This window comes from Carassius carassius, chromosome 16 (genome assembly GCF_963082965.1).
Source record: "Carassius carassius chromosome 16, fCarCar2.1, whole genome shotgun sequence".
Taxonomy (NCBI): domain Eukaryota; kingdom Metazoa; phylum Chordata; class Actinopteri; order Cypriniformes; family Cyprinidae; genus Carassius; species Carassius carassius.
The window spans coordinates 19,312,632-19,327,137 of record NC_081770.1 but is presented as its reverse complement, the minus strand read 5'-3'; the positions used below and the strand labels follow the sequence as shown (position 1 = coordinate 19,327,137).

At 36.6% G+C, this 14,506-nt stretch overlaps 1 protein-coding gene across 2 annotated transcripts in view; it reads right to left on the bottom strand.

Annotated features, from left to right (window-relative positions):
• LOC132159810 (rab GTPase-activating protein 1-like) overlaps window positions 1-14,506 on the bottom strand; it is a 96,534-nt gene that overhangs the window by 61,011 nt on the left and 21,017 nt on the right. For both annotated transcript variants that reach the window (XM_059569423.1, XM_059569422.1), the window contains exons 12-13: window positions 10,811-10,904; window positions 10,539-10,689 (exon numbers count right to left, since the gene is read on the bottom strand). In XM_059569423.1, the coding sequence (XP_059425406.1) occupies window positions 10,539-10,689; window positions 10,811-10,904 (245 nt within the window). The remainder of the gene's footprint in view (window positions 1-10,538; window positions 10,690-10,810; window positions 10,905-14,506) is intronic.

The window sequence follows — 14,506 nt, the reverse complement described above, 5'->3', positions numbered from 1 at the left end:
GAGGCGTGGAATTGCGGCGAGCGTTTGTAAACTTGCACGTAGAGAGCGCTCTTCAGAGCGAAGATACATCATCATCGGGAAACTCGACCCAGATCAGATTTAAGCATTCATTAAAGTGAATCGGTTCAAAGGAGTCATTAGTTCGCAAATTGGATGTGTCATTAGTGGACAGATATGCTCATATGCTCCGCGCATATAATGTTATTCCCAAATATATTTTTAGGTTGCACAGATTAAATTTCAGGAGTATATGCGACAAACATGTTGGCAATTTCGAGCCTTGTAGAAGCTGCTAAACTTTCTAGCTAGAAGTAAGCAATAACCAACATGGCTACTTTGCTAAGTTAGCCCAGAATCGTTTAACATTAATGTTATGGAAGCATGACAAAAGTGATCAATAGATTGGTTAAACTTTACTAGACATATAAAAATGAAAGACAATATATTGGATTTGCTTACATGAATCATCCGTGTTCACTGTTCATCCGTGACATTATGTTTACCCGACCCATTGCAACCGCCTACACCCCGACCCCGTTTTTCAGTGCCATTGACTCCCATTATTTCTCTGCGTTTTCCTTCAGTTTTCAGTGAATAACGGCGGCCGCGCCGTCACGTCATGGGGGCAACTGTTGCTATGGAGCGTTCTATTGAGTTTCGCCTCTTGGGCTTCTATACTCTTTGCGAGAGCATCATTTTCAGGTCGGAAAAGCCGGATTTCCGGATTTTTCCGGAAGAATCACACCCCTGATAAACAGAGTAAACCATTTTATGTTTATATTTTTACCAGCAATGGTAAAAAATTTAATAGATTTAAAGGGACCTCCCAAAAATGAAAATTACATCAATTACTCATAAACCCGTAATACCTTTGTTCATCTGCAGAACACAAATTAAGATTTTTTTTGATAAAATCCGAGACCCTGCATCCAAGATCTTTCTGACAGCAACTCAAATGAAACATTCAAGGCCCAGAAAGGTAGTAAGGACATCTTTAAAATATTTAATGTGACATCAGTGGTTCAACCGCAAGTTTATGAAGTTACGAGAACACTCTTTGTGGGCAAAGAAAACAAACATAACGACTTCATTCAACAATGCATTGTGGCACTCTCGTGAACGTGCATCAAAGACTGATAGGGAAGGAGAGAAATTGTTAAAAAAGGTTGTAAGTTTTGTTTTCTTTGCTCACAAAAAGTATTACTCGTAGCTCTATGTTAGGGGAAGTCGTGGCATAATGGCTTTAGAGTCTGACTTGTAATCCAAAAGTTGTGGGTTCGAGTCCTGGTACCGTCAGGGATTGTAGGTGGGGGGAGTGAATGTACAGCGCTCTGTCCATCCTTCAATACCACGACTGAGGTGCCCTTGAGCAAGGCACCGAACCCCCAACTGCTTGCCGGGTATCTCAGCATAAATGTGTGTGTTCACTGCTGTGTGTGTGCATTTAGGATTTGGTTAAATGGCGAGCAATAATTACTTTTTTCACGTTACATTACAGTTGAACCACTGATGTCACATGGACTATTTTAATGTCTTACTACCTACTTGAACATGTCAGTTGCATAGCCGTCTAGGGAGGGTCAGAAATATCTTGTATTTCATAAAAAATATCTTAATTTGTCTGAAGATGAACAGAGGTCTTATGGATTTGGAACAACATGACGCTGAGTAATTAATGACCGAGTTTTTGTTTTTGGGTGAACTATTCCTTTAAGGATCAAAGTCACGCTGCGAAATATCAAGTCATAATGACCATTTACTCATATTTCTTCTCTTTACAACTCTTAAGCAGAAAAGAACTTACATATTCACGAGACCTAAGACTGGTTGCCTATAATTTGCAAAGTCATTAAGTAGTTATAACACATTCACAACAATTTTTTTTAACAAAGAAAACCATATAAAATTGGCGTACAAATATAAAATTGGTGTACAAATATGTACTGGTTATTATAGTAGGTCCTATTGCATGATGTTAGACTAGATTCATCACAAAGAAAGAGAAAAGGCTGGAGAAAACAATAACAATAATCCTCTTCATCTGTCGGTGCCTGAGCTTTTGATCCAAGTGACTCTGTACAGGGACAGGCAAAGCACTCTCTGGCTCTCATCACCGCACTGGCAGTACAAGTACAGATCAGGATGACAACTGGACTTGATTTGGCATTATTTACGGCAATGGTCAGGGCTTTGCTAAATCCACTGCTTTCAAGGACAACATAAAAATCTAATTGGACCCTGTTTAGGTCATAACTAGATTTTAATAAATGCCCTGGTCTTAAAGTGAACAATTACTAAGGGAATGTCTAAGTGAATCTGTAAACTGTGGAAAATGAAATAAACCTACATATAAATAGATAAAAACATAAGGTCACAGTTGGGGTTGCACAATGTGTTGTTTAAGCATCAATATCGCGATGTACGAATCCACGATAGTCACATGGCAGGATGTGCGATGTAGGCTGTTGTAGTTGATCCGTTATTCAGTAACTGTATGGGCCAGCTGCTCCCCGGCCCTTGACGAATGTGATTCGCGGAGAGCGCGAGAGAGAGAGAGAGAGAGAGAGAGAGAGAGAGAGAGAGAGAGAGAGAAAGAGAGAGCGCGCGAGAGAGAGCGCGCGCGCGCGAGAGAGAGAGAGAGCGAGCGAGCGAGCAAAAGACAGAGGGAGGGAGGGAGGGAGGGAGGGAGAGAGAGAGAGAGCGAGCGAGCCCCGGCCGCAAGCTCACAGTCTTCAAACAACACGAACTCTCTCCCTCGCGCATATTAATCAATTGACACGATGGTGTCGATGTTTAAATCATTTAAAATGAGAATGTAAGTGTGCTCACCCCATTTTTGTTTTTAAGAAAAAATTTGATTAGATTTCATATCGCAATATATCGCAGAAAAATTAAAATATCGCAATGTCATTTTTTCCCAATATCGTGCAGCCCTAGTCACAGTATACATTTATATGCATTGAAATGTCCAAATCTAAACTAATGTTTTATTCATAAAAAAGAGATTTAAAGGGTTAGTTCACCCCAAAATGAAAATTCTGTCATTAATTACTCGCCCTCATGTTGTTCCAAAACCAGAAGACCCTTGTTCATCTTCGGAACACAAAATGAGAAATCTTTGATAGAATCTGAGAGCTCTCTGACCCTCCATAGAGAGCAAGGATTTTACCACGATCAACACACAGAAATGGGATAAAAACTTTGTTAAAATCTATGTGACCACTGTTATTTTACAAAAGCTACGAGTAAACTTTTTGTGCACAAAAAACAGCGTCGTTTATGTTCAGCATGACTTACTTAACAAATTACATTGATCACGTTTTGGGGTACTCTCCAAAATGGTGGAAGATGGTGACTCGGGGAGAAGAATTATTCTCGTAGCTTCTTAAAATGACGGGTGAACCCCTGATGTCACAAGGACTATTTTACCGACATCGTTACTACGTCTCTGTGCGTTGATCACAGTAAAATTCTTACTGTCTATTGAGGGCCAGAGAGCTCACAGTACCAAAAATGTCTTAATTTGTGTTCCGAAGATAAACAGAGGTCCTTCGGGTTTGGAACGACATGAGGGCGAGTAATTAAATAACAGAATTTTTTGGGTGAACTAATCCTTCAAGAAAAATACCATCATTAAACAGAGACTAAAAGTTTGCTTATGTTTTATAACCACATCGTAGTAACATTCATAGCAAGTTTTCATGTTTTAAATTTTGCACAAACAACTTGCAGGCAGTCCCAAGGCACGCATGTAGCTATGATTCAAACCTCTGCACACATGACCAAAGGATATGACTGCATGAAGTGTGTCTCTCGGTAATACAAACTGTCATTTCTGTGTCAGCAGTGAGCTGACCCCGGCGACACAGTCTGATAGCGCACGCTATGCAGGGGCCAACCCCATCTACTCCACAGTGCAGATGGGGGCCAAAATCCATTTCAACATTACAATGCCATAAAATGAGGCATGTGTATAAACGCATCCAAAAGGCTCTCTCGTTGGTGAGTGGTGTGTCGTTGTGAGAACGAAATCACGTTGTGTGCGGGTTATTGATTCTTGGGGTGGCAGAACAGGCGTATGATGAGGCCGCTAATAGAAGCGTTATAGTCCAGAGAGAATGGTAGCTCAGTCGCTAGATGTTGACTGCATTAAGATACATGTCGGGCTGTGCTGGGAACAGGGGGCTATTGTGAGGGAGGGGCAGCTGGTCAGAGCAAACTGGGACGGCTTTGTGGACAAGTCTCAAACATCTCATACGCTGGGATACTGGCAGCTCACCAGCACACAGTTTGTGGATTAAATCACAGAATCCTGCTCTAAAAATGAAATTTGCAGTATAACGCGTAATGTCATGGAGGGCTGTAAAGTAAAGCGAATTACAATATGGATTTGTGTCTGTGTGTCTCTGCGTGAATGAGCGGTTTGTCTACAACACATACACGCATGTGACATAACAGAGTTTCTGGAAAAAAAAATACATAGGGCTATATTATTGTAAAAATATTATTAAATGAAATGTATTAATTTAACTGAATAGACATGATTATTAAAATTGAATTCAATCATTCAAATGGAATCCAGAATTATTTTTAACAGAAAACACTTAAAATGCTTTTTGTAAATTGCCTTGAAACTGCATAAGTTTCATGAATCCAATTATTTAGACAGGCTTTCTGAGCATTAACATTTACCAAAACTCCTTAAAGGGAATCCAGAAAAATTAATAGAAAAAATAATTTTGGGTAGAATAAAACTGAATGAACATATTTCATAGGGTCATAAAAATCTAATTTATGTTAATCTTTTATTAAACTGTTGTGAATTTTATATTGTACATTTCATAATTTCAATTATTAATACAAGCTTTTTTATTATTAAAATGTAATAAAATCAATAAAACCAATGGAAAAGAGTGAATTTGTGATTTCATAGAGCCCTAGAAATGTAATTTTTGTTAAACTTATAATAAATTGTTGCTAAATTGTATAAAATTTCATGAATCAAACATGATTTTTGATTACTAAAATTTCATTTAGAGGGGAAAAAGCAGATTTTACAGGGCCCGATTTACTGGTCCAAAATAAGAAATTGTCCAAGTACATTTGTAAGTTTTTCTTAGACATTTCTTCCAATGCACATGCCCCCCCCCCCCCCCCCCGAATTTGTTTCACCTCTGATCACATAAAACCAGACAATACTGTACAAAACTACCCACAGTCCGAAAAAGCAGAACTATTCTTACAAATCCAGAACATGCACAAAACATTGTATTGAAATGATCTGCCATCAAAGATTTCATTACATGCTCCATAAAGACTATAACCTACTTAAGCAGGTTTGTGAACACTATATAATCCCACAAGCCACTTTAAATAGAAGGTGGAAAAACAGAGGCTTGAACAAAAAATTATATAAAAACGAAATGCTGGATGCAGCCCAGAGATCATCTAAATGGCTGAAAGGAGGCTTCTTGGCACGAGACATTCAGGATGTTTCATGCTCTGTTACAATCTTGTAATCAAACAATTTACTTCAGCCTAAGGGTCCACGTGTCTCAGCTGATGGTACAATGACTTAACATTGTGCTTTCACATGCCTTTTTACTGTGTAAGTAATTAAACACACAGGCTGTTTGTGAAAATATGGTGTAAAAGGTCAGATGTTTGATTGTGCCAGACTTTTTTGGTTTCATAAAAGTAGCATGCAGAGCAAATCAGGACAGGGAACAGTATGCACTTTATTCTGATCAAAATAACTAATATTTTGTTAATATGTACCATTTAATAATGGTATAATGTCATCAAAATCTTAATTTCTTAACTGTATATACTTTTTTCAGCCAGCGTCTGCTTTTGCGGGGAGGAACAAAGACTTTTAAAGCCCTGACTCAAGAGAATATAGCACCTTTGATAGATCCCTCATGCATCAGCGTAGAAAAGGATGCGAAAATGTCAGTTTCACGCTCTCGGAAACACCACACGGGTTGCATTTTCATTGATCCACAGCAAGGACACTGCACACTCAAGAGAGTGTTAAAAAAACGTATGGTCAGACACTATTACAGACAGGGTGGAAAGAACAGGATTATGTTTTGATGTGAAAAAGCATTAGACAAGTTAAATGAACCTGACTGATGGGAAACACCAAACTAAAATCCTCCCTCAATTAAAAAACAGAACTAAAATTATTTTCTAAAATTATGTATTCATAAAATGTTAATTCATTAAAATATGCAATTAATTAATTAAAACTGCGAAATAATCACATATTAGCAGACGACCATAAAAAAAAAAACATGCTTGGCCAGAGTGGACATTTTTTATTTCAGCTGAGAAATAGAAAAAACTGTGGCTAATTTACTCAAACAAATATTGCATTAACTACCCACGGCACAATAACCAACCATTCATAACACTGACATTGAATATAGCGTTAATGGCCAGATCTCTGCATGGTGTTTTTATTTTTATTAATAGAACCACAACGGTTATACCATCATGATCTGCAGTGGGGGAATCTTGAAATTAAATGAATAAATAAATTATACTCTCTCCGCGGCCCATAACACTAAAGCCAGTACGGTGTTCGGTTCAAGGAAAGACTGGAGCGGTTGCGGGAGGAACTGTAGGATTTACATTATCTGGCAAAGTCTTTCTTATCATTACTCCTTTTCTGTTTTCTCATTCGTTCTTTGAATTCATCCCACACTCCATTCGACACTCTCTTGCAGTGCTGAGGTATTTTATGGCGCCCTTTCACCATAATTCTCATAGCCTGGCATTGATTATTGTGCTGTATTTCAGGAGTTGCTCCTAAAGTAATGATTATTGGCTTGCACATAAAGAAAAACTCAAGATAACCTAAAAATACCTCTATGAGGACACAAAAGAAGCGGTATTAAAATAAAACTTGAAGTAGGGGTGCGCGATAAATATTGTGCGATAATTAATGCGCATCTCGTCAGTAAAGCCGGTTCTCTAATCAGTGGTAAATTCCATCAAGGGCATGATTTCACATAGAGCAGCTGTTACTACACAGAATCATTGTTAACTGACTAGCTGCGCAAATAAACGCTGAAAACGAACGTGGATTTGCACAGCTAGTCAGTTAATAACGACTCTGTGTAGTAACAACTGCTCTATGTGAAATCACGCTCTTGATGGAATTCACTGCTGATTAGAGAACCGGCTTTACTGACGAGATGCGCATTAATTATCGCACAATATTTATCGCGCACCCCTAACTTGAAGTCATGGGCCGTGGTGGTTTCTGTGCAGTGATGCATGTGTTGTGGGGGGGGGGTATTTGCTTCAGTTGCAAATAAAATATATGTGCGCGAACTGTAAAATGTATTTAAGGAGCACATGTGAGAAAGAAAAATTTCTCTGGGTGAGTTTTGTTAAATTTAATTTTATAAAAGTCTTCAATACATGAAATGGTAAAACAAATGTCTTAATGATCATTTTAAGTCGCCTTATATTTTGGGGTTTAAAAAACAAATCACGATACAGCCTATCCATAATTAAACTTCAAAATTATTTCATTAAAAAAAAAAAAAAAGAGTGCTGCACGTTGCACAAGGCGAGCTGTTGCACTTTCAACAGTCTCGCACAACTGTTGTTTCAGTTAAGACTGTTTTAAAGTGATTCTCAATCAATGAATAGCGCACATTTATGCCAACACTATTGCTTATGCACTATGAATTTTGACAATGTCTAGTTTATGACCTTTATATCACATGTTTTAGACGCTTGTAAGAATGCATATTTTATCTCTCATCTGAAGGATCAGCCAGCAATAGTATAGACATTTCAAAATAAGTGTCCCAGTGTTTTTTGGGAGGGCTACACAATTAATTCAATTTTATTTCCATTTCCTTCATAGTAAACTATTTCTGGTTGGAATCCTTCTCCAAAGGAAGAAAAGACAAAAAACATTATTTGACATGTATTATTCAATATATAAAATTTACAAGTAAAATCTGTCCCATTCACTGAGAGAGACACTCTTATGACAAAGTAAAGAGAACTCTACCATTAAAATGCTGTAATTTTGCATCATTTACAATACACATAATAATGCATAATATTAGTATGTAATTAAATGTAATAGTAGCCTATGGAACTAAAATGAATTTCAATAAATTAAAATATCGTTAAAAATGACATTATTTGTTATTAGTAGACCATTTTTGTGCCGTGGGTAATAGGAGGATTTTCCACCCGGCTACCACCACAAGTATATTTCGGCAATCGGCCGGTTTTTGGTCTTTTTTCGGCCGATTTTTCCGGAAGTGCGCTCGCGTGCACAGATTACATTGTAATGGTTCGCTATGTCATTTGTGTGGAAGTATTTCGAAATCTGTGCACAGGACACGGGCAGCCGTTCAGCACTGGAAGTGCAGAGCTTCATGTCTGAGGCACAGATAGCCGTTGGTGTACTGGCGCACAAATAAGAGTCCCTTTTCTGTGCACACTGAAGCTGCGAGAGCGTATACTGTACCAGTCCGCGCCCTGAACACGAGTAGACCGTGAAGAGATGTGCAGATCAACTTCTCACGTGTTGGATGAGAAACGAAACTGAGTAAACTGTGACAAAACTGAAATGTTTTTTTTTTTTTTTGTAAAGTAGAACTTGCATACACGTTTGAAAAGCCAGAAGTAAACGTCAGTTCTGCATTAGGATGATTATTTTATTTTACCTTGAAATTACATCGACTTAATTTGATTAAAAAATTACCAGCTGTAGCACACTCAAAAAAAGTGTTTCATTCATACAATTAAAATGTTTTAGGGTAATGATTCACATCTATATTTTTTTACTTGAGACAATAAATTATTTATTTTTCATTGGCTCAAGTAAAAAATATAGATGTGAATCATTACCCTATTTTTTTTTATTATTATTGGATGAATGAAATGCTTTTTGCATCTTTGTTTTATTCGCATCAACATTATTTGATTTTAACATTTTGGAATAATGTATTTATATAGCATACTTTTATTTAATCTCACAGGTAAAAACCTTTTTTTCTTTATTTAAAAGCAAATTTAAAAACTAAAACAAATCCTGAATGCTGATTAAGAAACCTCTTATTGAATGTGTGTTGACTGTGTTTGGATTGTAGAACTATGCAGTTGTTGCCTTTAATTTCACATGGTTACAGTTAATCTTTTAATTTAAGGCCAGTTCTCTGTAGTTTCAACACAATTCAAAAACAAAAGCTAAATGCTGATGTCTGTAACATCTGTGTTTATATTGAACGTACTTCCTGTGCAGTTACTGCTGTTAATTTCAGATGGTTATGGTTATTGCTTTCAATAGCCAAAAGCCAGTTTCCTTCTTTCTTGTTTGTTGCTTAAAGATAATTAATAAAAAATATCGGAAATCGGTATCGTAATCGGCCAGTTTGCTTGTTAAAAAAAATCGGTATCGGAATCGACCATAAAAAATCATGATCGTGCATCCCTTGCAATAATAAACATTTAATAATATCTATTTATTCATATATTTATGCATGTATATTTATAAAATATGCATAAAAAAATATATACATAATATATAATCTTCACCCAAAACATTAATCATATAAATTAAAAAACATAAATCAGTGGTGTGTAAAGTGGTTAGTCAATGTATATTGTGTTTTATTAACCTTTATTACCACATAAAATATCCATAAATGAAAAAAAAACCTAACAAATAAATAAAGTGTTTGACTGACAAATTGCTTTTAAACTCTAAAACACCAGGTTTTTTATAAAAGGGGAAATCAGAGCTAAAATGTGGATCACTGAAATAATTTCTTGCCAAATTAGTGGCTGAATACCACAATCTGACTCATGTTTCTGAGTCAACAGTTGTTATATCAGTGTGGGAAGGTTCCAGTCACTGACCACGCTTGGCATGAGAACCAGTCTGACCGCAGGAACAACATGAAATAAATAGCCTTTCAAACATGTAAAAAAAAGCTGTCCCTTGCAAAAATGGCAGTCCTATTGCAGATAATCAACCGTCGTAGATCTATAGCTGCGCTGGCATCGCTTGAATTTGCTGTGACATTGCTTTTGGAATGAGCAATTAGATGCATTCTCAGCACCGCTAAAAACATTAGACTAACTCCGTTTCCACGAGTTCACGAGGTCAAACGAACATCTGAATGAAGCATCAATATGGGTAGAAAATATGTTTAGTAAATAAACAGCCTGCTCTACTACAAAGGTTCATCCCGCTGACAAATGGAAAGTAATAAGTAAAGATCATCAATTTTACCCTTGAATACGCACAGACTTTTTCTGTTCTTCAGACTGCTACAAAGCGGGTCCACAGCGATTTTAAACCTCACTTCAAAACCACAAAAACTCCCTTGGTACATCTGTTGAGTGTATTTACTAAATTGCAATGAACAAACAAGAAAAGACCCATAAATGTGGATGCTACATTGTTGAGAAACGTATGCCTGCTAGTTGGGTAAAAATTGGATGGAATGTGACTTTTGCGAAAACAAAAACCAGTGGTAATGGTTGTCATTTCTTACCTTGGTGATGAGGATGCGGTATTGCTCCAGCAGGGGCTGATCGTTGTGCGAGTCAGACAGGAGCTGCCATACTTCAGCTCGTAAGGCCTCCGGGATCCCTGGCTTCACCAGAGTAGACAGACCCTTGGGTCGCGCCAAAAGGTTTCCTTGCCTGACAGACGGAAGACAGACGGCGTCATTACAGCACAGCAGAGCTGGTATTTTGCTGTCGAGTTCAATATGGATTGCACTCCAAATCTGGTCATACTCTCATGTCGGGCCAAAAGTCTCACCATCTGTTGAGGATCCCTCCCCAGGATTCCAAAATATTCTTGGGACAGTCCTTCGACACGTCTCCTGTCCCGCTAGAGATCTCACTGTCGCTATCTGTACAGCAGGGGACAAAGATAAATGCTTGTTAATGCTGTTACTGGCAAAAGAAAACAAGGTCAAAAACATGTTGTTACGATAATTCGTTTGGAAAAAAATAGGGAAAAAAATAACAGCACAAAATATTAATGCATTAAGAATGCAGCACAATCGAAAATTACTTTCATATAATCCATTCATAATCAAAATTTTAGATCAAATTTAGCTGAAGTGGTAAACTATAAAGTGCTTTGTTAGCAGTTTAATGAACTCGAACAAACAGATCCTATACATACAAAAAAAAACAGATTACAAAACATAAATATTGTGTAATACATTTGCACAAATGTGGAAACAATCTTACACGCTAGTCAGAATGTGTAAGTCATTATGTGAAAAAGCTCTTTTCATAAAAAAATGCTAAAACAAGGACACTGAATGAAAGCATACTGTACATAAATTATAATAGTGTATTATAATTAGGGGTCGACTGATTATCAGTGCCGATATTAAGCATTTTTATGGTTATCGGTATCAGTCATCTCCAAAACCGATTTACCAATAAAATAATTTAAAAGCATTTAAAGAAGGTTTTTGTCAGAACCCTTGTTACTCTTAATTTTAATGATCATTTTAATTTTTACACCAGACATATATATCCGGTTTAAAATATTGGTTATTGGCCTACTTGATCTGTAATAATCGGTATCTGCATCAACACATATCGGCCGACCCCTAATTATAATACCAATCTTGTTATTGTTAAATTATTTTGCTTTCCACTTTCCCCATCAACTAAAATATTATTTTCAGATGCCATTTACTAAATATATTACTAAACAAATATTTTTGTCCAAAGACAAACAGGTTATTGTTTGAATGAGATCTTCATGATATTTTGCAAAGGGAAAAAAAGGCAATTATTATTACTATTATATTACCAGTGTAGCGATGTATGAAGCACCGCTCACACAGATGTCATTTTCAAAACCAATCGGGCTTATGTTGGAAAACACGGCAAATTCACAAAACCAATCTGAAGCAAATGCGAAGTCTGCCTGGGAAATCTTTTCCGTCATTATGAATTTAGCAATTAATGAATTTATGCATTACTGTATTCCTATTAAAATGACAGAATCTTTGTTGTAAATGTGACCAAATCTTAAAAAACAAAAAAACTGGCAAAATGACTATAGCTATTGAGAGCAATGCTTTCCTGAAATTTCAAAGACAAAAAATATCTTGTCAATAGTGTAGCAATGTGTAAAGCAAATGCCCCAACAAATTAGCTTGACCACCTTGAACCCGTTGCGAAATCTACGTATGTTTTCCCAACCTGGTTTATTCCTATTAAAATAAATGGATTTGCCCATGAACAAGTAAATGTAACTACAAATTAAAACAAAGACAACTGTAAAAATAACACTGGCTCTATCAATTATGGCCATATGGTAGGCATTCAGCCACACTACAGCTGCTGTCACGCTTTGAGAGCATAACCTTTTATCTAAACATAACAAATCAATATTAAGATCTAAGTGACACAATCAGATCCCACTTTGAGCTCAAGTCCTTTACCTCTGGTGAGAGTCTACGCCCTGAGTCTCAAAGTACATCCTGTCCTGTAGTCGCCGACTGCAAATGCGTGTACGTTGTGGGCAAACATCACTCCTACAACTCCCTGCAGGGCAGCACTTCGGAGGACTCCGTTCGAGCATGTTAGGATGCTGCACAACTTCTTTGAAACACAGCAATCAGGCGAAATGCCAGAATCCTTCCAGCATCCAGAAGACCGAGGTGAGTTATACGGCAGACGCACCTGCATTAGTTAGGGCTGCGGAGTGCCAAGATTACCGTCACGCCTTAAGGTGATAAAGAAATTGTCTTGGACTTAATGTCTACAAAGGTCATTAAGAGCCGACCAGCAGACTCTCTGCCCTACAAGCCCATATCTCAAGGTCTGCGGCCACAACATGTCTGCCGCAGGAGGATGGAATGGATGGCAATGCATTTGGTGGAGTCAACTATGTAAATCCGAAACAAGACTGCAATTGTAATTACGCTAAGAAGAATCAAGATTTTAAAGTAATGATCTTTAAAAAATAAACAGAACATAAACCGAGGGAATCAATTTATGTGTCACCAAACTGAAAACTGCTTTTGAGCCATTTACAATGTTCATGACCTCCAGCAAGAGCCTCAAAAGCCATACATTTTACAATCCCCGATGTGAGGTCTGGAACACAGTGGTTTCTTTTGAAATGCTTTGCTTCTTTTTACATTTACTGCACAAGTACCTTGGCAACGTTGCAAGGAGAGAGACTGAGATGGGAGAGAGAGAGAGAGAGAGAGAGAGAGAGAGAGAGAGAGAGAGCCTTGAGCAGAGAGCCTCTGTCGCAAGGTGACATAGTGGTTTTGTAGCAGATGTGGGCAGATGAATCTTCTTTTCCATCTGCCTCCCCAATAGATCTCAGAAACAGTGGCGAAAGCTGGCGAGGGCAAACGCTTCCAAAAACAACAATGACTTTCTTGTACAGCCCAGAAATCGAGGCTTGGAACAAATTGCACAAACCAAAACATAAGATTCGATGAGAATGGCTGAATAAAAAGGAATCATTCATTCATTTTGCAGAAAGTCTGCAGAGAGACAAGACAAGTTTTGATTGATTAAATGTAGTTACTGCTGGAAAATATTTTAGTGGTAAAGAAATTAAGGATGATATCTTCATTCAGTTTGAAGTTCTTAAATTGCTTTTTATTTTTGTGATTATTTTTCTTCATTACTTTTTTTATTTCTTTATGAATTACCATTGTGTACGAAATGTGCTATATAAATCAACTTGCCTTGCCTTGAATGTTAATGCATTAACTAAGGTTAACTAATGAGGTCTTATTGTAAAGTGATACCTATTGGTTTTTATAGTTCTTTTGCACTTTAATGTGTAAAACATTTAACTTTTATATATTTTTCTGTATTGCTTTGTTTTAAATGTTTAGTTATTTTTGCTATAAGAAAAAAAGATATTTAACCTGTTATACTGTATTATGACCACTTTTTTAAAACAAAATTTCAATAACGTGATAATACCGTGATAATACCGTATACCGTGATAAAAGCATTATCAATTAACCGCAACAGGAAAATTAGATACTGGCATATCCCTAGTTACGTATTTTAACAAACTGCCAAAAAATGTTGAGTTTTGCACTGACACAATGATCATAAAAAAACAACAACAAAAACACTAGTTTTAAAAATGACGGGTCAAAAAACGATTAAACAACATAACATTTAATTATTTGCAGGTGCATTTTTTTTCAGGCGCTTAGACTTTATTAGTATTATTAGTTATTTTAGCAGCATTGAGATATAGTTCTCATTAATATTTAAAATTTTGAAAATTTTATTTTTACATCATCTACTTTCATTTTAGTTTGAATTAAAATGCAAGTAATTTTGTATTTGTATAAAATTTTGGTAATGTGTGTATTTTTGTTAGTCTTTGATTAAATATGTCTACATGGTTGTCATTCATTTTCATTTCAGTTATTTTAGTACATCAAAATACTAAATGAAAATGAAAAACTAGCTGAAATAGCTGAACTATTTATTTTAGTTA